A 23,346-nucleotide genomic window follows, 5' to 3' on the forward strand; every position below is an offset into this window, starting at 1 on the left:
TGGTAGCGGAGGATCACATGCAGATTTAACAAAATCACCACCGCATCCTGGCTTTGGGCTGCCCACGGCCGGCAGCTGCCCTCGCACCAGGTCTCACTGCCAGCTTTTCACTGGCTGTATGTTGGTGCAATTTGCCCACTGTGTGCAGCAGCCGAGGATCCGGCCCAGCCTTCCCTAGCGATTGGCAGCCTTTTTTCTCCTCATTAGGTGCTCTATTTCAGCTAAACGGTCATCAGTTTGAACTCTCCACACTACCAGGGGGGTACCAGCAAGAGGAAGGATGGAGGTGAGACGCTGAGAGCAGCAGGGAGCAGAGGCAAGGAGATGCCACTGCCTGGCTGCACAGAGCATCTCCCCAGGGAGGGACTGGGTCAGGCAGCAAGGCCACGGGCTGGCTGGACCGAGAAGGCCAAGAGATGCAGTCAGGGAAGGCAAGGACCATGACGCAGTTCAATACAAGCACTGCAACAGGGCAAGGGGGAGAAGTACAAAATGGAAAAGAGGTGACAGCGGGGTCCCTGGGAGAGGAGGGACTTAACAAGAGCAAAGGAGGGCTCTGAAAGCAGGGAGCAGTGTTAAATTACAAATATCCTCAAAAACAGAGTTCTAACACTATCCATCTGGCTGCTAGGGATCCTGTGGTGCGCCCTCCTCGCCTGGCTGCCCCTGTGCGTCCAGGACCCCGGGACCCAGCCCTCAGCTCTGCAGAGCAAAGCTGTTCTCCGCATCCTGCAGAGTGAAGGACTGGCTCTGGGAACCGGAGTGGGTGCGTGCAGAGCTGCTATGGGGTCTGAGTTTGAGAAAAGATGATCATGGGGAAGATCTGGCCCTGTTGAGCTCACGACGGTGGGATGAGGAGGGCTGCAGCGTCCCAGCGCTGGGTTGTGTCTCCCCAGCCCAGTTGCAACCCCCAGCTCCCCTGCCCACTGCAACCCCTGCCCACCCCGCAGCCGAGCACGCTGCCACCCGCTCCGTGCCTCAGGTCCCCACCTGAGGAGCCGGGCTGGGCTGTGGCAGAGCGTGTGCTGGCCCGGTGCCGCAGTGCAGGCCTGTCCCAGCACTTCTCCAACCCCCCCAATTCATTAGCAAGGCACTCCCGCCTCCCCCTCGGGCCCAGCTTGTTTCAGTTCCTCTGTCCCGTGTGCTGCAATTCTCAGGGGCTTGGTAAAACTCGGTCCTGGCCCCAGACGAGTCACTCAGCTGGCAAGCAAGTGGAGCCGACCGCAGTCCCGTGTGCTGGGATGGGAGCCCGATGGCCAGGGTGCAGCTGGCCATGCCGGCATAACCGGAGGGCTGGAAGCAGAGGCAGGAGCCTCCCACCATTCCCCTGGGGGTGCAGGAGCAGCAGCGCTGCCCCAGAGCATCTGCCCTGGCGGTGGCTGGGACAAGCAGGACGCTGAGGAGCATCTCACCCTGCTCATATACACAGGCAGAGACCCAGCGCTCTGCCGAAGAGCAGCAGGCAGACAGGCTTCTCAAAACATCCCCAGAGCCATTCCCCATCCCGCTCCCTACGGCCACGCCAGAACCCCCCTGCACAAGCCAGGCCGCAGCCCGGGGCCCTTCTCACCTCTCTCCCCCCAAGACGCCGGTGCTGAAGGGCCTCTGCCGAAATGCAGGCAGGTCTCACGCCGAGCTGCCTGTACCCCAGACGCAGCCGCTGCCGGTCGGGCTGCGCACGCCACAGCTCCACAGCACCCGGGGCGACGAAACCAGCACGTCTCTGCCCGCCCCGGGACGATCTGCTCCCCACTTCACTTGTACCCAAGAGGCACCGTTAGATCTCAGGCCTTCCCCTTGCCAGCGCTGCATGGAAACCAGAGAAGCTGCTACACAGCATGAAATAAGCCGAACAGCAGTTGCAGTGCTGTGCAGAGCTATCCGTAACTTTCAGAAAATAAGCATGTTCCCTGCTACAGAAGTGCTGGAAGTGGGAGGAGGGCAAGCAAAAGATTCTGCTCGAGAAGATCTCAGGCCACGCACTGATTCTTTCTTTGAAAATTTCCTTGTCCACAGCTTAAAGAGCACATAAATAGCTTGGTGCAGATTAACTTAATTGGAATTACTGTTTCATTAATGGCACAAGTGAGCATTTACTGACATGCACTCAGCAACAAGGGGAGATTTTTCCACGCTAAAGCTGACACAGGCCTAGTTATTTTGCCGTGGCTTTGAGTGCTCATTAAAAATTAGTAGCAGTTTTTCTAGCAACAAGGAGCAGGAGTTCTGAGGAAGGAGGCAGAAGTCTGCCCTCAAAACAAGGATGAAAGCACCTGAGCATCCCACTGCTCCCCCTGAGGCGAAAGCATTTTTGGGTGCAGCAGAGTTACCCCCCAGCGCTCTCAGAAGCAGCATTTCTGAAGGCGTCAGCACTGCCTTTTCAGGGTAATCCATGTTTGCCGTCTTACCAGGGACTGTGCAGCCGTAAAGAACAACCAGGATTTTATTGATTTGAAAATACATTAACCATAGAGAATAGAGCTTTAATTTTTCTTTCTGAACAACAATAAGGAACAGTTTACATAAAAAACCAAAAGCACGGATAAAATAATATAAAACAGATATTATACCACAGTGTGGAATTCAAATAATCTAAGAACATTAGCAGCACTTCTACAAATATATTCAAAGCTATAGTGCTCATTAAGCTCAGATAGAGCAACTCCCAGAGACCAAAATGGCATCCAACATATAAAAGCAGCAATTCAGTGTAGGGCAACATAAAAGTCTAATGCCAGTACATCAGACACATTCAGAACCCTGCTGTTGAGAGGTAATCCCATGTCCCACAGAGCTTGGGATGGTACCTGTCATCTCCGTGACGGTTGCAGCAGGGTGACAGCCCAGCGTCACCCACTCACCCTGCCAAGCTCTCCAGTACACACCTTAGCACTAGGGAAGTGACAATCATGTGTCTAAGGTTACATCGGAGTTGGATTTTCAACAAAAGTTTTCATTAATTCTGTTTGTGAAAAACAGCTTTCTCCTTCCCTGGCTCCTGGGAATTACTCTCCAAGAAGAGACTGCATTTCTGAGAATTTAAGTAGATCTTTCTATGTAGTCATGAAAATGAAATTTTTAGTATCTCAGTATCCAGTATCAGGATTTTAAATTCTTTATCTTCCTTAGCAGTGAAGCCACACTGATTCTCAAAACTTCCATGTACTTTTTGAGATCTTGTGCATAGTTCAAATTTTAGCATTGATTTATTAAAAACAAAACAAAAGTGCTTTTTACCCCTTACAAAAGAGCTGATGAAAAGTGGCCTTCCGCCTAGCCATCTCCCACTTGGGTGGCACTTAATGCCCACTCCCTGCCACGTGCTGAGCTCCTCGGAGGCTCTCACCACCACCGAGGGCAGCAGCTGCCCCAACGGGCGACGGCTGCTCTTGCTGGGCAGAGGGAAGCGGGGGCTTTCTGCAGGAGACCTGAGAGACTCAGCAGACCCATCTGGTGGGGCAGAGGCCAGACACAACCCACCTGCTCCAGGCACGGCTGTGTGTGCAGGGCTGGCCCCCGCTGCCGGAGCCTGGGGTGCAGGCAGAGCTGATGGGGACACAGACCCTTTGCGTGCCAGTGGCTCGGGAGCAATCGTACCCAGCCACGGACCAGAGGCCGTCACCTCCAGCTCCGTCTTTGGGCTCCCTGCTTAGTCTCCGTGTGCAAAATCAATTTAAAAAAGGAAGTTATTAAACTACTGAACGGGAATTCAAGGTTGAATATGCTTATCACTAATCTAAAATTAGACACATATTAAAAGACTGCTATGGCTATTCCAACAACATACATTCTCCAGGAAATTCAGGATTCGGACAAAGTTTAGAAGAAATCCAAACACTCTAAGCTGCAGAAATGCATGGCTATGGCACCAAAACAGCCTTAACTTTGGCCCACGCTGCCACCATAGAACATAAATGTGGTGAGTTTGATTGGGGACCACAAAGACTTCAGGTGCCTTCATCAGCGATATGTGTTTACTTCAGGGCAGGCAACGAGGATAATGACCTTGAGTGAAGATCATTGGAGTGCCTGAAATAGCAGGCAACAGTGAGTGGCGTATTATCTACTTCAGGGTGTCTAAAAACTTAGTAAGAATTTCTGAAAACTGGTTCTGGTGAGATTTACAACCCTTCCATATTGCTAGAAAACTGTCACTTCATCTATGAGTTGTGCTCTTTCACTATCAATTTGTGCTCACGCGATAGTAAAATGCCGAAAATGTGCCCCGAACTGCTTCGTACTACTGGAAATTCCCAAATGGAGTGAAAACTATTTCACAGATGCTTTGATGAAATGATAAACGTTTTGACCCCACTGATGAACGGGCTACCACTAGCTGAACAGTGATACCACAGCAGAGAACAGCAATTTAAGATAGTATAAGGTATTTTTAAAAGCAAACATACATGATGAGCATCCTGAAACTGGTCCCATACCTATTTTGAGGACTGTTTGCCACAGTGGCTCCCAGTGCAGAGAATTAGACAGCTACTCAACGTAAATGGGGAAAGAAAGGAAGACTAGCCAGCCTGGTTAAAGTAAGTAAACAAAAAAAAAAAAAAGAAGAAAGAATAAGAATCTCAATCCATAAATTGCTCTTTACCACCACCCTGCCACAAAGGCATGTGTCTCCAAGGTGGGATTTAGGGATAGGCGCAGCTTGCCCATGCGTGAGTTCCCAGCAGAACCACGATTCCTAGCTACCACATCTAGAACAGTCACTCCTCTTGATCTGTTTTTTACTTATCAGCGACAATGGTTGCTGATACCTGCATTTCCACTGCTGGCTCTAGTTAGGAGAAAAGGTATATTTGGATATGTTAAGGAATGTTCAAAATATAAGAGGCTGGCTGAGAGCAGAACAGGGTGGCAGCAAGAACTTATCATGCAAAAAACCCTCTCAGTCTTCATGAAAAATGTTAATAGCAAAGCAATTCAGAGATTCAACACAGTAAGAGAAGAACTCCTATAGAAATCTCACATTTAGGAACAAAGACAACTTCTAAAGTGTTCACATGAGTAACACTAAGAGAGATGGGTACCAAGAGTTATTTGGTAGGTTGCATCAGCAGAAAGCTCAAATGCAGAAAGAGAATCCATAGTAACTCCCTCGGGGAACACAGGGCCAGGACACAAACATTCACCGTATTTAATCATACAGAGGTTATTTGCGAGCTGAGCAGCTCTAACAAAAGATAAGGAGAAAACCCCACACCTCTGCAGATGCTCAGTTTGGGTGCAATGCGAGTTGAACAGCTCAGCCCATGGAGTCTGTCCTGCACTCAGGCTCAGCTCTGGAGTGACCTGGAGCAGAGAACACGGGCTGGGGGCAGGTGGGATGCTACGCCCCGCGGGAAGGATGCAGCAGTCTCAAGTGAGAAGGCGCAGCAGCTTGAGTCCCTGGTCCCACAGAGTGAACAACAGCAGGCTAAAGATAGTCCTTGGCTTGTAGTGCCATTGCACAGGGTGGATTTCAGCTGCACAGAGCTGCTGGGATGAGACATTCCTCTCCCACAAGGAACCAGACAAGATTACTGTATATGGGCAAGCATTCCCCTGCAACGGGCTTCTCCCTCCGTGGTAAACAGGCGATCCTCCGGCTGCACAGCCAGGAGAGGTCTGTGCCGTCTCGCAGGGCCATGAGGATTCACGCTGTTGGAAACCCAGAATAATGCTTTTATCTCAGGGCAATCTAGCAGAGGGGCAGAGCCAGGCAGGAGAGGGCCTATGAACAGCTGTACAACAAAAACCTTTCCTTACATTTTAGTAGCTTTTAACCCCACTTGAGCCCCACACTCCTGGTGTTGCTTCACTATGGGTCTCCACAAGCACATAAACCTGCCAGTCAGACAGCGGCTGTCCCCGAGGGGTCAGCAAGGAGCACAGCTGCTACCTACTGCGACTTCTGATAAGGTGCCCAAAACTGAGCTGGGACCACATGGACAGGAGCTGCGGTAGGGCAGAGCACAGGGACTGCCACAGCCTGTTTCTGGCCTCCCACAGCTGCTGTCCTGCCTGCTCCCATGCCAGCAGCACGGCGAGGGTCTGGCAGGGCAGGAACGGGGAACAGCACCGTCCACCAGAGCAGGGCCTGGAAACCATTCACGCCCTCTGCCTCAGATCTGCATGGGAACACAAAGCCAGACCTCCAAGTTCAGACTCAAGTTGTCACGGGAGTACTCGGAAGCAGAGAGTTTTCACTGACTTTTGTACAAATTAGAGTAGAGCTGTGCGTGGGGCACACCGCCTTCAGCAGAGCTAGTCTGGGTGGGCGCTAGTTAGGAGAGCAGATCGGCTCGGCAAGTGCTCTGTACAGGTCATGTAATTCTCCCTTCCTAACAAAACAGTATGATCAGCTGCAGAAGTGAATTACTTTAGTTCCAGTTTAAATGACCGACCATGTTCTTTAGACTATCCAATTTCTCTGCAGTCCAGAAGCCTCCACTCTGCGACTGTTCTTAGGTAAGCTAATCCCAGGGCAGGCACAAAACCCCGCACAGCTCCAGCAGAGGTCTGCTCCTGCGGACTCTATTCAGCACCATAGCTGGAACAAAGCTTTTTTATTTTTTTTTTTCTCCCTCCTTTTTGTCTTCTTTCCTGTTTTAAAGTCAGAACTAAAATCAAGCTAAGCTGAGGTCATGATGGTTCTTCTGCTCTGAGCTTCCTGTTGCTGTACCAGAACTCTCACAGTACAGGGACAGTGACAGATTGGCACATCATGGAATAGGTGCTATAGAAACCACACAGTTCTTAGAAGCAAAAGATTTCCCCCCCACCCCCCTCAAAAAAATAACCCACTTAATTCACATATTTTCTCTCTATACTGTATATATATTATATATAGACACAATTTTCTGGTAAACATTTACAAGATATCGTAAAGAACATTGAAAAGATATATCTCCGTTTGCATAACAATGCACACTCACATACTTAAGAACACAAGGACACACAGTAATGTACAATCAATAAATAAATACTTTTTCCCCCCCAGAAGTTATTCAAAAAACACTGATATTGAGCGGCCCAAAGACACTCTCAGTTAATACAGACAGCAAATATTGTGCAGAGTTTCTTGGCTGTTTTTGTTCAAAAAAAAACCAAGAAAAGAAAAACATAAGCTTGAAAATAAAGTGTCAGCAATGTTGCTTGATAAGACTGTGTTGACTTACTGGTTCTTGTCCCTCAGAAAGGGGAGGACAGAGCACTTCCCCTTCCCAGGGGATGCAGGCAGACTACTACCTGTCCTAGGACCTAGAGGGAACAGGAGCAGCCTGGTAGGAAGGGCACAGGCTCTGCTTCGTGGAAAGATGAAAGATTCACACGTGAACTGGCAGATTTGAAGCTCAGATGCCTTTGTTTCCTGTGCTACTACAGACCAAGCATTCTCTGGAGATTTAATGCAGAAAATTGCTTCAGAGAATTTCCTAGATTGTTGGTACGCTTTCGCTTGTTGGGATTATAAGAAATGGAAGGCTCCCCATTGCTCTCACCCCTGCTGCAGTCCCCTCCCCCAAGGATTCAGTACCTACTACTGTTCCCTGGTTTTTCTGTCTGCAGCCTCTGCGTCCCAGTACTGTAGAAAGACTAGCTGATTTGCTCAGAAATTGCAAATAGCTTCACCACACTCTGCAGAGCTTTTCTGAAGCAGCAGTTTTCTCTTCTACAGATTTACATCTGTCTTTTTCTGCAAGCAACATCTGACACATGCCACAAATAAATACAAAACACAGTCAGCACAGACAGATGTTCCACAGAAGAAGGGAAGGGCCCCTTTTCCCTTCTGGTGAGCAGCGCTCCAACAACAAGAGAAGAGCAGGGCCTTATCTTGCAGAGGGGAGGAGGAGAGCACACACACATCACACATTGCATGGAGGGGGAACACAAATTTTTGCAGCAAAACTTGAGAGAAAGTACCCTTATAGAGAGCTACAACCCAGCATCTTCCCTGCTGCTGACAGCACACATTCATGGCAACCTTCTGTGGCCATGACAAAGCCCTCCCTGGCTGAACTAGACCTACCAACAACCTACACCTCTCCTTTTCCCTTATTGTTTTTACCTGAGTTAAAAAATGAATCCAAACCCTCAATAGCGCAGCCTTAGCATGACACAGCAGCTCAGCTCTCATGCTGGTAGTGCTGGAGAGGCACTTCATGCAGCGTGCTCCAGGGGCTGCAACGCTGGAGAGCCACTGCAGAAGTGACCACAGGAGTGCATCTTCCAAAAGCAAAGACCACTCAGAGACCTTGGGCTATTTTCCTCTTCACAGGCATGTGAAAGAAGCCCACCAAGACCTAACTGGAGACTTTCAGTGGACTTAGGGGGCTTTGCAGCCAGCCCCAGAAGCACACAGAAAACCTGCAGGCACCAAGGGGATTGTTTGCACTGTCTAGCTTTGAGCAGCTGGTCTTTTAATTAAGAGAGGAAGAGACAGGCACCTTCAGAGGGAAAGTCAGGACAGTCACTGAAGCCAGGAGCTCTGACTTGCCTTCCAAGGAGCTCTCCCCTAACAGGGGTTGCAGAGGAACGACAGGGAGACCAGACTCCTAACACAAGCAGCTAGAGTAAGGCAGGTATGAAAACCTCAAGTCTAGAGTTCCCAGAGAAGGTTAGGACCAGATTTTCCAATGTTCAGAGAGCGTTACAGAGGCTGGATTTTGAAAGAAAATCCCAATGCTGAATTTGGAGCTCTTCTGAAAACCCATCCAGAGCTGAAACTCTTGTATACTCTGATATTGTAGTAATAAATAACATAAAAATCCCAGGGAGAGAAGAGAGCCCTAAAATAAATACTGAAAGGGATGCTATGCATCAAGGGATAACATCAAAAGAAAAGGAATTTCTGTGATCAAAGTCCCTCTCTGTTACCGGCAGAACCTCATAATGTTAGTAAGAAACTGAGTATTGGCAGCATCCCTGTCTTGCCCAGGCTTGCAGGGCTGGCTGGCTTTCCCGTGCCACAGGGTAACGGCTGTCCAAGGAAGCAGCTTTGTTTCCTTGCAACAAAGGCTGTTGAGCCCAAGCCGGCCCCGAGGAGGTCTGGCAGCTCTGCTCTCCCAGACCCCGAGCTCTGACCTGGGATGCTGGCAACTGCCTTGGCAGTTGTGGTGGTAACCGCACGTGGTGGCCTTCTGCTGTAACAAGGCAAACGACTGCCTGGGTCCTGCTTCCAAAGCAAGTCCTTAGCAATAAAATGCAATTGTACAGATCTTTGGTTAAGTCACTGGAGAAGGCTGTGAAGATCTGAGCTGGGGCCCCTGGACCTAACACTGAACACAGCACTTGGAGAGCTAAGGGTACTTCCAGTTTAGACAGCAGCATGTGTCCAACTACCTTATTTCCACAGGTGTGGCACTTCGAGAAAAAGGAGAAGGGGAGGAAGCATTGAAGGGGATTCCCGGCTGTCTGGATGCCTCGTCTTCCCCATATCCTTCATTTGTTCTCAATCAGAGTCTGGACTTTATAGACAAGGTCCCGAGCCAACTTCAGGATCTGCTTGGTGTTGTGCCGCTCAGCCATTTCTGGAACACAGACAGAAGGAACCCACAAAGAGGCTAGACCCGAGCAACATGGTGTCTTGAGGAGTCCCCCCAGCCTCACACCTCTCTGCTTCTCAGCCAAGCTCCAGGCAGGAGCTGAAGCTGCAGATTCCTGCCCAGGTCCCCAAGCACCATCCCTCGCAGAGACACCTGACTCCAAAGAGCCATCATTAACCAACTCACCTCAGGATGATTACAGCCAACAGGAAGCACAACCTATGCTCACAGCTCCCTTCAAGCATGGCAAGGTGGGCTGTTGCCAAGGACGGCAGGGTGGCTTCCCCCAGGCACCACCAGACCTCTCGGAGCCTGACTGTTCAGGGCAAGGGGTCGCTTTACCATCGCATTCCAAGCATCAGCATCACACAACCATACACTGCTCTGTTTGTTTTAAGCATTTACCATTATAGCTCAGACATGACTGACTAGCAGTCAGACAGACATGTGCTGCCTATATCTGAGCAGCTGCCACAAATTCAGCCCAACAGAACACGAGCTGTACCGTTGAAAAACTTGATGATGTCTGTAAAATCCATGTTGTTCTCCAAGATTATGTCCCGGTACATTTCCACCAAAGCCAGGGCAATGAAGAGCACATAGTGTGCAGAGGAAACATGTGCAGCTGCCCAGATGGTCTCCCAGACGGCGAACACGTCATCATACACCAGCTCTGTTAACAGAGGAAAAAGCCCAGCAATTACCACACCAGCCACTGGTTTACAATCATCCAGACTCAGAGTTCACAGCAGCACTAGGAAGACACGCTGGGTGGTTTCTTCCCACAAGAACCTGTTCCAATTGGAAGCAATAAGTCAGTCATCTGCAGAGACAAATATTCTGGCCTGCAGCAGGTGGCACAGCCTTCAGGACACAAACCTGGTGGAGGCTCACCAGCAGCTCAGGAACAACAGGTTCTGTATCTAGACAGAAAAGTCAGCCACAAATCTACTAGGGGAAAGCAAAACAGGAACACATGGTAAAAAGTTACGTTCAGACAACTGAAGCTGCAGAGTATATCGAGAAGCATGGCAGACCTTGCCTTCCTTCCCCATTTGCTGGTCTCAACTGCCTCCCATCCAGAACACACCTCTCTTGAAGTCCAGGAGAAACCATCGGTAGCAGAAGTAGAAATGAGTGTAGTCACCATTCTGGTGCATCAGCTCAAAGAGCTCAGAGTCCAGAATCTGCCAAGAAAAGCAAGAGGAAACTCATCAGTGCAGACCGGAGGCACCAGCCATTTCTCTGCCTGCCTTCCTCCAATCCCACTGCTCTCCCACCCACACCGTCTTCCACCCAGCTTTTCCCTCCTTTGCAATCCTGGCACGTGTCACTCCCAGGCTCTCTTTACAGCCCCCCGCTCTCCCTCCTGCTTTCTGCCACTGAAAGCTTCTCTCAGCTCCTCCAAGACCCCTGCCCCAAGAACACCTATCCCTCTCCGGTTTGAGAGGCTGCCAACCCTCTGCCAGGACCCCCCTACCTGGATCAGAGATCTCATGTTGGCAAAGTGGGTGTCCATGGCTCCCCCGTGGGGGAAGTTCTGATTCATCCTCTTCATAAGCTCAGTGAAACAGCTGAAAGCCAGAGCCTCTGCACAGGGGAGAGAGAGACAGTCACTGCTCAGCTGTATGGGCACTGCTGTGTCTGCACCCGCATCACCACACCCCACATCCACTCGCAGCAGGAATACCCCTCCTCGCTCCACAAATGCAGAGCCAGAGCTGCGCAGCAGGGACTGGCCTCGGAAACACACCTCACACTGCAAAAGGTAGATGCTGTCCCCAGGTTGGGCGCCCAGAGTCAGACAGCATCAAGGACAAATGGGATGCTGCTACCAGCTGCTCCACACCTCTGAGCATGGGACTCTCCCACTGCAAAGGGCCACCACCAGTCCAGCAGATCCCCCCACGCACTCCCACAAAGGTATGGGGACAGTGGAGCAGAACCACCCACTCACCGTCATCCAGGATGACCAGGAGAGGGGCCAGCAGGTCACACATCCCCTGCACGTAGCCGATCTCAATGTGCTGCCAGATGTAGCTGTGTGAGAGAGCAGGAAAGGTGGCCCGTGAGCCCTTCCCATGCCACACGAGTGCCACAGCCTGCCACCTCGCTTGCCCATGCCCTGCCTCCATTCCTGGGACGCTGGTGTTTCCTACACGCTGCCACCAATGCATGGCAGCAGGCAGGGTAAATCAGACCTGTTTATTCTGTTACGCCTGCGCTCTGTTCCTCTACAGGCGGCCTGTAAATGATTAAGTTCCCGTAGTGACTGTCAGGTAAGCCATGCATGCACGGCCCTGGATCAACACCCTGCAGTAGCCATTGCATGAAAATCAGCACAGAGAAAAGTGAAATCAAAAAGCACAGCAAGGTGAGGTGGTTGGTCAAAGGGCAGAGACTGATAGAGTTTGTTAGTTTATCTCTCATTCTCACCCTTCCCCCTCAGTTCATCCTCTTGGCGCTCTGCACGATATTGCCTGCTTCATCTCCCTGCACCCAGTGTCCCAGGAAGCAACCAGCCCTGCAGAGATATCTTCCCATATTTGGTAGCAAGTCAAAATGTGTTCAGAAAGGACTCAGATCCACTGCTGGCACAAGGAAACAATCTTTTCCATCCTGCCCATTAGTTTTCCAAAATCTGCTGTATTGCAGGTCTCATCTCAGCAGAGATCTCCAACTCTGGCTGTCAGATAAAGCGACAGTTCTAATGAAATAGCAGCTTCTCCTCATATTTGCAAGATGAGTAATAATATTTTAGCCTTCACTGCCCCCGAAACAGCTGCAGCTGCTGAGCTGGAGCTGGTTTGAGTTGGTGAATGTCACACAGCAACCTCTTAGTCACAGGGACTAAGCAAAGAGAATCAGAAATGCACCCAGGTATGGCTGTCTCCTGGGTTCTTGGATAGACACTTCCTCATTAGCACTACAGCTCTGCAGGCTGATCCTCATTAAAACATTTTCTAGTCGTACTCCAGAGAACAGGTGGGCTGCACTCGGTTGACAGCGCGAGGCAGCGTGCATGAGCAGCCCCAGGGAGCCCTCTGCTCTGGCCATCAACCCAGGCCCACGGCAGTCACTGGGCTGAGCAGCACAAGGCAGGACGGCTGGATTCCTCAGTCTGGCAACCGTGAGCTCTCTGGGGCTGTGGCACCAGTTCTGGGATGATGAGGGGATTTGGGCGAGGAAGTCAAGGAGGCAAAACTCAGTAACCAGAACAAAGTTTGAGGCTCCAGTCTCAAGGTGAGTTTAGGGAAACCAGCCACCAGCGTCAGGAGCCTGCTCCCGTCGCAGGGAGGGCAGGCAGGCCCCCACCCTGACCCCCGCACCTCCCACCTGCACATGATGTTGCGGAGTTTCTCCAGGTTGGCAGGGGTGAAGTACCAGTAGTTGCGGTCACACCTCTGCACGTCCTTCTCAATGCGGTGCAGGTTCACTGTGTACATGTCCAGTAGCTCTGGCTGCCCAAAACAAAAGCAAAGTTGATTTGTTTTCAAATAAAAATCAAAAAGAAAGTCGCAAGGGCAACGGAGCGACAGGGCAGAGTTTGGGTGGAAGGTGGAGGGCCCCCGTACACGCAAGGATATGCACATCCTACACATGCAGGATTAGCACAGGGCAAATGCAGGTAAACAGTGGGACACCCAGGATGAAACCTACCCAGTGAACAAGCCCGTACTTACAGAGTAGGTGACACCCGCCGAGGAGACAGCAGATGCTTCACTGTTGGCCAGATCAGCTACAGCCAGAGAATCCAGCTGCGGGTACAAACTCTCCATCTCTGGCTCCTCAGAGAGGTTATCTTCACTCTCCACCAAGCTTTGCTTTTCAGCTTCGCTGTCTGCCCAGCTCTCTACCACAGTCAGGGCCACCGCGTCACGATCACGCAGGACCCCTGCCGAGCTCTCACCCACGGGAACAAAGTCCACGCCTCCACCAGTGGGAAATTCACCTTCCAGGCTGTCTTGGCCCTGCAGCTTCTCCTGCAGAGCACCATCCGGGTCCTGTGGGCCTGGCATGTCGGACCTACCGGCCTTTCCCTGAGAGCTGGCCGAGGATTTGTTGGTTTCCAGAGCGCTGTCCTCATTGCTGAAGCTGCGCTCGGAGAATCCTGATGCAATGGAGAAATTCTGGGAAGAGGGGTGGCCAGAATCAGGGGAACACGTGCCGTTGGGAACTGTCCCATTGGGGATCTTGCTTCGTTTGCCATCTTCCAACTGAGCATCTGCTTCAGCCTGTTCCACTTCATCAACAGATTCAAACACCTGCAAAGCACGAGCAGAACAAGCAAACCACCCTGCTTTCAGCAAACTGTTGGGAACATGAGCATTATGTCCTCAGGAGTTGCATTCAGTTAAACTGCTGAATGCAGCTCTTGGGGACATAATGCCCACGTTCCCAACAGAGGGGAGGGGAGATCTGCTTTATACGTGCAGGACTCATACAAGCAACTAGTGGCAGAAAGCTTGGAGGATTTCAGGGCATTTTAACTCACTAGTGCTGTGCCTGGCTGTGGCTCCACATCTTCGCTATAGTGAGAGACAACTCCAGCCTGAGCACCTAGCTCTCTGTCCCATTTTAACCAGACTCTTGGAGGAATTTCTGGGCACAGTTCTCAGCCTTTAGGCTCCCCGGCCCGGATTTGGCAGGTCAGCGCTTGGTTGTCTGCACAACTCTGAGCCCACAGTCCCTGCTCCAAAGGACGAGGTTTTTCTCAGCATAATATATTGGGCAGAACGTCATTTAAACAGGTTAGTTAAACACATGGTTACTAATATATGGAGCAGCCAAGGGCCCTCAGGTGTGAAGGCCACGTGGGGGTTGGCCCTTTGAGCCTGGGCAGAGCAGGCTGGTGAATATTAAACACCACCAAGCAGTACACAGTCCTGACCTTAGTGGCTCCAGAGGCAGGTTTGTGAGTCATTTACCTCCTCCAGCAACCGCTTCTGTTTGCCACAAATCATTACAGTTATCGAGTAGCGATCAGTCCAAGCCGGGGCAGAGAGATGTATGTTGTTGGGTGGCTGGTGTCTGAATGAGCAAGAGGGGACGAAGTGCTGCCGCTCACCTGCGTGCTAGAGCTGGAGTCGCTCTGCAGCCGGGCGTGATTCTGTCGGCCAGAGCTGCAGCTCTGCGAAGACTGCAAGAGAGATGAAAAAGGCCAGTGAAAAGGCAACGAGCATGGTGTCTGGAGCAGGGGGAGGCTCCAGCCACGCTATCAGAGGTGGGCACATCTGCATGTAAAGCGCAAACAGAAAACACATCCAATACTTCTCATATTTGACCCATGAAAGATGTTCACGTTACATCAACTCTGCCATGCAGATTTGTCACATAGCGCAGCACCCTACCTCAGTCTGCCACTGACATTTACTGCTGGAGAAGATGACAAAAAACAAAGTCCCAGGCCAATCCAGTTGTTTAAGTACTGTATGTTTGGGTCTGAAAGGAACTGCTTTCTTCTGGCCTTCAGAGAGGTCACGCTGTCTCCCTGGAGTGCAAATTTCTACAAATCTCTCTCCTAATTTGGCAGCAATGCAGCTCACCCCATCTTAGTTTACATAAACGATGAAGTCACAGGCTATAAAACAACCCCTCCAAGCATATTAATGTTTTTTCCTTTTCTTAAAAGACAAATATTGATGTTTCAAGCCAGCCTCAGTCGAGGCAGCTCCTCTAAAAGTCAACAGCACCCTTTTCTGGCTTCCAGCTGAAGCACAGAAGGAAGCATCGGGCTTTGCAGCAACCAGTTCAGTGCTCTGCCTCATGGATTCCCTCTGAGCAATGAGTCTTCACTAAAGAGCAACTCTTCCCTGTTATCTGAGCTGCCCCTGCACCAGGCTTACCGTAGTGCAGGAGCCTGCGGCTGCCCACGCTTCACGTGAGGCGGGACGTACAGAGCATTGCAATGACATCACGCACAAACAATAGGGTTTTAAGAAGACACGGCACTTTGAGAATGGCAGCAGGAGTTGTCCCCACCCTAGCATTGTGGGTGTTTGCTGGGCAGGGCTCTGATGGCGAGAGGAAGGGCGACTGTTTTCCTCCATTACCATGGCAGCATTTTATAACAGGAAATTTCAGGTTAAGATGGGAAAAGGGAGAACCTTTGCATGTATTAACTCTGCCAGCTCTCCTCCCAGTGCATGTTCCCAGAAGAGGCAGATGCGGATACAAAAAAAGAACCATAGTGGAGATGCGGTGGGCATGGGAATGATTCACAGGGCTTCAGCAATGCCGACCATGCAGCCCAGCTCTGCTCATCCCTTGCGAGAGCTGTGTCATCCAGCTCTTGCACACAGACCCTGGTTTGGACTTGCCTTCCCTGCATCTCTCCCTCCCTGTACACACACATGTAGCCCGCATGGTTGGGGCTCAGCTCATCTCTTTCCAAAAGTATTCATACAAACTCCCCAGAGGAAACCAGATGAAGTCTTCAGTGCTGCACCTACCAGGCCCTTTTCAGCTTGGCCTCCATTTGCCTCTGGTGCAGCGGTGCAAGGTCAGATAACCCAGCACTGCTTGCTCTGCCATGCCAGGCTATTCTCCTCCAAGGACAAAACCCACATGGAAACACTCCCTGGACTCTGTTCCCAGGACTGCCTTTCCTTTAATACCCTTTTCCCTCCACACCCTTTGGTTTGGGCTGTGGATCTAACTCCTCACTGCACTGCTATAAGCCAGTCCCATGAAGCTGGGTGCCAGGGCCCAGCTCTGTCCCACAATGGGACAGTGTACCAAGGCTGCCCTGAGCCCTGCAGGCCCCTTCACAGCCAGTCCTAGAGCCACCCCGCTCCTCCTGCCCACAGGCAGCAGCCCAGGCTTCCTCTGTACTGAGCAGCTGGTGGAAGGAAGGAGTCAAGAAGCCCACTGACCTGTTTCACAGCCCCTCAGCACCAGAAACACGGCCTTCCTCCCTCCCCCTACTTCAACACTGACTTCCATGGAGCTAACTCTGATGCGCACCAGGAGTGCAAACCGGGTAACGAGTATCTCTTGCTCTCCAGAAATACCCACAAGGAACATTTCACAGGACTGGTGAGTGTCTGGATTTGGACATGTGGCTCCACAAATGAGTTCTGGGCTCCTGGCTGATCCGCTGCCCTCTGCCAGGACCCCCTGCCCTCACCCTGCTGCTTTCAGACCCTCTGCGCCCAGCACCCCTACCCAGGATCACAGATGCAGAGCTGTTCAGTGCTGCTGTGGATACCACAGCTGCAAGAACCAAAGCAAATTTTTTTAGACCTCCAATACGTCACTCAGGCTGCAGATGAAACCCTCTTGGTCAGTGCAATACCACACACTATGGAAACTGAGGTCATACTGCCGGAGATGCCCACTCCTACTGCTCAGCACTCCAGAAGAGCAGATGAATGAAAACAGGTAAGAAAGCTCCAACTCTAACTTGTATGGATTACAGTGAGCAACGAGTCACAGAAGCAGGCAGAGGTCAGGGAAGGAGAGTGAGCAAGAATTGTATCTCTGCCCCTCCCTGTAGCACAGGCCAACGCAGAGCCTGGGCAGGCACAGCCCTCCCCAAGCCCCTGCACCCTCACCTCATTGCTGATCGTCGAGTCCCTGTGCATCATCCTCTGAATGTGGGAATCCAGACTGGCCCCAGAGGAGCACTTGGCCAGAGCTGCTGCGTGTGACTCCTTCTCCCGCTGCCGGACAATGGCCTCGCAGCCCAGCCACTCCGCCATGGTGTGCTCGTAGCAGGTGCGGATCTGGTCGTCAGCCTGCAGCATTTAGAGACAGAGCGTCTTTGAAAAGATGCCCCTGGAATGGCCCAGAAACCAGTGCCTCCTCCATCCTTCCAACAGTCCGCACAGAAAAGTTAAGTGCATGCTTCCATTAACGTGACTAGATGGGACATAAAGTCACCCATCTCCAGCACAGTAACAGCCAGAGCCTGACCCAAAAATCCTCACAAAAATTAGGACGGAAAAGTGACCATCCATCTCCTTCCTGCCCTCCAGAGGTGCACAGGGCACTGAACATCAGCAGCCAGCAGCTGCACAGGGGAGCATCAACCTTGGTCCTATCAATTCTTGCTTACCTGAGTCTTTCTCCCATCGGCTATCTACAGCCGCTGTACAAAGGGGACATAACGCCCAGTGGGTTCACAGGGTGGACTCTGGCATACGGACAATTCAAGCTGTGAAATATCCAGGGCACACTAACGCAATCCACCAGGCTGCTGAGTTGGCAGCACATCCATACAAACCTCTTTCCTTTCTGCCTCTGTCATCCCAAACTGATAATGGCCCAAAAGGAAGGGCCAGACAGCTTTCCTGATCTCGTGCTGGATCCCACCATAGTAGATCAGCCGCAGCAGCTCCTGGTCCTCGTAACTCTGTGGGAAGAGCTCTGAGTCAGGGCACAGATGCAGCCAGAACCACAGCCCATCAGCTGGCAGATGCAAGAACAACCCCAGCCCAGCCATGCCGCCTTTCAGCACCCCGAGTGCTGCCCAGACGCTGTCCACCCACAAACTCACTGCCCATTCACTGCAGATGCTCTCTCAGATCTCCACTTGGGCTTAAGCACAGCCAGAGGCCCCTGCAGATGGACATTTTGGGAAACACTGGCTCACCACAGCTAGAAAGTGACCCAAAGTCACTCAAGGTCACTGCTGTGCCTCTGAGACCCAGCACCACGTCAGGACTGTGGCACTGGTCACGGCTCTCCAGCTGTCCTGTGTAACAGCATGCTGGGATCCCCCTCAAGACCTCAATACTCAAGGTGACAGACAGTGCTGCGGGCAGGCTCTGAACAGAAGCGTGCTAAGGAGAGCAGCCTTCGTCCCCCGGCTTCAGTGTGTTGAGGATTAGGAGCCCTGGGAACTTCTCAATTTGCTTTGCCTTACCATGCTACAACCACTTAAGTGACGCTGCCCTGAACCCCCAAGCCCACCACAAGAGTGTTGGCCCTACCGTGCTGTCCTGCAGGTATCTCTGCCATATGTCCACAGTCAGTCCCGAGCTGGCACTGCAGGGCACATCAGGAGACACGATGTTGTGGTTAACCAGTGCAGACAGGTGGGTTCGCACCGTGGAGAGGTGTCTGCAATAGGCCAGCCCTGCATCAGGCAGAAGCAAACATTCAGCCAGGGAGCTCAGGGAGCCAGGAGGGTGAAGTGCAGGGGAAAGCTCTGATGAATCTAGTCCCTGAAGGAAACCCTCTGAAGCCACATCCAGCCTAAGGAGCAAAGCAGGGAGCCTACTGGGACAGGTCAGTATCTCATCGTCTCACACCACCAGCTGCTCATTGGGCTGAAGTCCAGGGATCAGTGTTCAGATGTCTGCTCCCAATGCTGAGCACGAGTATGTAGGGCCCTGCATGCAACAGACTGGTCCCAGTTCCCTTGGCCACTGCCCTGCTGCCTCAGCAGCACTGCTAGCCCAGAGCCCAGGACCTTATCCCTTGCCCATCACACATCTCAAAGCACCATAGGTGTGGCAAGTACTCACAGCCATAGAAGGCCCGGGACAGGATTTGGTACTTCATATTGTCACACAGGAGCTTCAGCGGAGCTCTGCCAAAAAAAAATACACTGGATGTGAGGAAGCCCCTGCTTTGATCTGACTAGTCCAGGTTTGCCCTCAGAGGTGCGCTACAGGACCTCTGCTCAGCTTGGGAGCAGCAATTCTTGCTGCCAGGACATGGCCACAGAGCAGCTGAGATGTCCCAGATGAGGGGACAAGACTGACTTCAGCCTGGACATGTCCCACTGGCCCCTGTGAATGGTCCCTGGACAACTGAGCCAAGTGTGAGGCTGAAGACACCGCTTGTACCATAATTGCTCTAGTTCAGCCATCCAGCTGGGCTTTCACCTGTAACCCCTGTTTTATTTTACCTGTATTTCTCAAAGCAAGCAGCAGCAGAGCCATCATACCTTTCATGGCTGCAGCCATTGGATGGCCCACCATCAGAGGAGCCACTCTGAGAGCAGGAGGAGCAGGAGGACTTGCGGGTGCCGGGCTGCCACATGGGAGGCAGGCCAGCACCTGGCGTGTCCATCAGGTCCTGGGGCACTGTAAGAGGGCAGAGAAAGGAGCATCAGCTACTGTCTGGTACTGCCCTGCAGTCAGGTGAGCCACAGAAGGTCGACAGAGAGGAGGGTTTTGATTAGCAAATGCAGCATCCCACACGCTTCCCAAGGAGACTCCAGCAACCAGGTAGGACCCACACCAGGTAATCACAGCACCAGCACTGGTGAGCTCAGGAGAAAGGAAAGGAAACAAAGAGCATTGATGAGAGATCGAGATAGAACCATCTGCCAATTAACTACAGTGCCTTCAGCAAGCTAATCTTAAACTGCTGAGCGCTGACCACAGCAGAAAACAAACACCCAACTCAGAGAGATTCAAGACAAGGGGCTGCAACAGACTGTCATACAGATGAGAAAAACCATGACTGAAGTCAACCATTGGCTCAGGAAGAGTGGATCACTGGAAGAGAAAAGCCTCCATCTCTCAAACACTAGGATCCCATCCAAGATTCAGGGAAAGATGGGAGCATCCAAATCACAAGACAGGAGATAGACTTTGATGACGAGGTTGAGAGGGACAGCAGGAGCAAGTAGGTCTTCATGTTGTCACTTGCTAAATCCCTGCTTAAACTCAGGAGTGCTATTGCAACGGCCTCGGATCCTGCTCAGCTATCGCCCTGCAAACTGAACAGGCACAGAGCCAGCGCAAGGGGCGAGCGCAGCCCCTGGAGCCGACCTGCCCCGCACTGAGCAGCTTGGCTGCTGTCCTGCCCTGGAACAGCCCCTGCCTTTCGGTGTTGGGCCTCTCTAGGAAAAGGCCATCATGAAGAAGGTGAACTGTAGGATGCAGAAAAGGATTAATAAAGAATAATCCTACTTGCTCCTCCTTGGAAGTTAAATGGTGGTAAGAAATTCCAGCTTCCAGCTGGGAGACGGCTTCCTCACTTGCCCTTCGAGAGTCTCACTGACTCTCCCTGCTTGTGATATTGAATAACTGATACTAGCAAGAAAAATGTTGGAATATTCCTATTTCCCTCACACTGACCAGGTGCTGATGGGTCAGTGACAGTCAGCAGTGACAGGGGACATCTCTGCAGGAATTATCAAGTGACAACACAGGCAAGCAGTAGTACCAGACACAAACGACAGCCGCATTACACTGACGCCGAGAGGCCCCCAGAGCAGCAAGGGGAGGTCGGGACGTGATGGGGAGACTCAGAAACCATTTAGGGATCACCACCATCTTGCTTGCAGCTGGAGTCCTTGCGATCTTCCCTCTCACAGCAGTGGTGGCGATCACAGATGCAAGGAACGGATGAAAATTGCTATTAATTTTAACTAGAGACACAGAGAGAGGACAAGGGCACAAATGAAAAGGGAGAAAGGAAGAATCTGAGAGAAGAAAGAACTGATGCTGCTCCACCCCCCTCTGGGAAGGTCTACAGGAACTGCACAGACTTTGATGATGCCAGCTGAGGAGATCGCAGCAATTCATTTCACAGAACATTTGGCCCCCAGCATGGAATTTTAAGGGGTAGATCAAAAGGAAGCTACAGAAAGGAGCATCTCTATCTGCTATTTTAGCCTCAATCTGATTTTTATCTGACTCACTGAATTGTGTTAGTCAGCTAAAGGCAGGGAGAACTAAGTATAATCTTAACTGATGTTATGGAGGAGTCACAGGAGATGTGACTGCTCCTTTCTAGCCTCAAAAATATAGGGACAAGTTTTTGATCAAATTTCATAGCTTTTTAAAAGCACTCCACAGGTCTTCTATCGCACTCATGGTTTTCCCCCTTATAAAGTCATCTACAATGTTCCCAGAGGTCAAAAAATTGTTCTTAGTATCCCACAGAAGAGTGAGGACAAACGTGCAGTCACTTCAGCCAAGGACATTGCTCGGATCATTCACAACCAGACACTACGAGGTATTTCTGGTTTGGTGAAACCAGCAGCATCCTCCTCCTTGCCCTGTGAGCCAGGGAGTGAAGACACACAGGTCAAGCCTGGCAGTACATAGAGAAGGGTGCTGTAACCTCTCCTTTGAGCTGCAGAAGCAATGCTGAAGGAACATAGCTGGATTTAATGCAACACTTGCTGAGTTGGCCTGGTCATAGCAAGAGAACAATCAGCCCCGGAGACTTGTGATGATGAAAAGTGACCCCCAAGAAACGTGACCAAAGCGAACCTTACTACTGCGATTACGTGCAAGAGTTTTTTTTCCAACCACTAAGGCAGTCATGGCCTGTTGTGCAGCTGCAGAAACGAAGGACTCAGTAGCAAGTGAAAGGTTAAAACAAAAAAATAAAACCCAACCCATACACGATGTTCAATAAAAGGCAGTACTGTTACAGGCAAAGCCCATTTCTCTGGAACCATTTCCTGGCGCCAATTGCCATGTGCCTGTCAGTGCTGCATCCCTGGCTGCTCATACGCCCTGTGATAACCCACCTGAAACACTCTCTGACAACAAACTCACCAAATTCAGACTGTGTCCCTGGGTAGATTATCCTGAAAACATAATCTGTGGCTTCGTCATCTTCCTTGTCGGACGCAGACTCGGAGGAGCCCTGGGGACTTCGCTTCCTCAATTTGGGAAACACCTTCCCCTAAGCGAACAAAACTTGTTATTCACAAGCTGCCCCACGCTCGACCACACAGGCCAGCATGGTTGCTGCCTCATTTGCCACACTCCTGCCCAACAAGAGCACATGCAAACATCATCTGGGCTGACAAAGCATGTTCCGTGTGCTGGAGCAGCCTTTGGATTAAGCCTTCAATTACACAGTGAATATGTAACTCTGTGCACAGGGTGTGTATCCACGCAGCATGGCCAGGACTGTGACACCAAACCTACACCAAACCTGTCATGGCCAGCACCCCCACACCCTCCCTTCCGATTTGCCCAGAAGGGTCTGTTTAGCTGGTCAAAGGCATGAGCTAAATCAAACTGCCATATTTCAAGCCCACCTACCTTCTCAGTTTCAGGAGGGGGATTGTTTTAAATGCAGCAGCCCCTAATGTCAGGCAGAGAGTCCTCCCCATTAGCTCTGCTCTGAGACACAGAACACCAGCAAGAACCCGCAGTGCTGTGGGCTCAGGAACAAGCCCAGTTTCGGGGTGCCTACCTTTCCCCGCTGTGACCAGAGTGGCGGATCCAGCTGCCCGTGGGGCAGGAGGCCATTCTCCAGGCAGGACAGGAACTGCAGTAAGTGCCCTCCTCTGGGGAACCGCAGCGGGGGCCTCTGAATCCCATCCTGGCTCACCAAGACAACCGTTCCACCGCTATCTACTATTAGCAACAGTGACAGCAGAGAGAAGACACACACGTGAATGAAGGAAACATTACCAGTCAAAAATGCAGAGGACAGACAAGAAAGCTCAGGGAATTTTATTTTCAGTGTGCAAAACAGAGTTTCTTCCTTCTTTGGATTCTCCCCTAAGCCCTTGACAAGTCTGGGGCCCTGGAGGAGGGAGTGCCTGGGAGATCACACGCTTGAAAACCACGAAGCATTGCTCTGCAGGGAGCACTCCCCAGCCAAGCACCACAGCCAGGAGCTGGTTTAAAGGTTTTTCTAGAAGCACTCACATAGTAGTGACCACCCAGAGCTGTGGACACCTGCCCTGGAGCTGAATCAAAACATCCCCCTATGGGCACTCCCCAAAGGTCTAACGAAGCAAGTGTCAGGGCGATAACACCCTCCAGCAGCCCCCCACTCTGGCCTTACCTTGCTGGTGACAGTGCAAATAGACGATCTCCTCCAGGCGAATAGTCATGGCATAGTCCCAGTACACGCTGGAACAGAGAAAGAG

At 51.4% G+C, this 23,346-nt stretch overlaps 1 protein-coding gene across 7 annotated transcripts in view; it reads right to left on the reverse strand.

Moving 5' to 3' along the window:
* Positions 1–2,458: 2,458 nt before the first annotated feature.
* The window catches only part of SGSM1 (small G protein signaling modulator 1), a 50,034-nt gene continuing 29,146 nt past the window's right edge, over positions 2,459–23,346 (reverse strand). For 2 of the 7 annotated variants that reach the window (XM_075110777.1, XM_075110774.1), the window contains 17 exons: positions 23,262–23,329; positions 22,662–22,822; positions 22,013–22,142; positions 20,692–20,871; positions 19,438–19,576; positions 19,013–19,077; positions 18,476–18,621; positions 17,767–17,895; positions 17,096–17,278; positions 14,608–14,679; positions 13,223–13,804; positions 12,876–13,000; positions 11,497–11,579; positions 11,020–11,129; positions 10,630–10,726; positions 10,045–10,212; positions 2,459–9,524 (listed from right to left, as the gene is read on the reverse strand). In XM_075110777.1, coding sequence (XP_074966878.1) covers positions 9,436–9,524; positions 10,045–10,212; positions 10,630–10,726; positions 11,020–11,129; positions 11,497–11,579; positions 12,876–13,000; positions 13,223–13,804; positions 14,608–14,679; positions 17,096–17,278; positions 17,767–17,895; positions 18,476–18,621; positions 19,013–19,077; positions 19,438–19,576; positions 20,692–20,871; positions 22,013–22,142; positions 22,662–22,822; positions 23,262–23,329 — 2,527 coding nt within the window. In that variant the 3' untranslated portion in view covers positions 2,459–9,435. Of the gene's footprint in view, positions 9,525–10,044; positions 10,213–10,629; positions 10,727–11,019; positions 11,130–11,496; positions 11,580–12,875; positions 13,001–13,222; positions 13,805–14,607; positions 14,680–17,095; positions 17,279–17,766; positions 17,896–18,475; positions 18,622–19,012; positions 19,078–19,437; positions 19,577–20,691; positions 20,872–22,012; positions 22,143–22,661; positions 22,826–23,261; positions 23,330–23,346 lie in introns of all 7 variants that reach the window. The other 5 variants (XM_075110776.1, XM_075110773.1, XM_075110779.1 and 2 more) reach the window with 3 other exon arrangements.

Source organism: Phalacrocorax aristotelis, chromosome 15, assembly GCF_949628215.1.
Source record: "Phalacrocorax aristotelis chromosome 15, bGulAri2.1, whole genome shotgun sequence".
In the NCBI taxonomy this organism is placed as follows: Eukaryota; Metazoa; Chordata; class Aves; order Suliformes; family Phalacrocoracidae; genus Phalacrocorax; species Phalacrocorax aristotelis.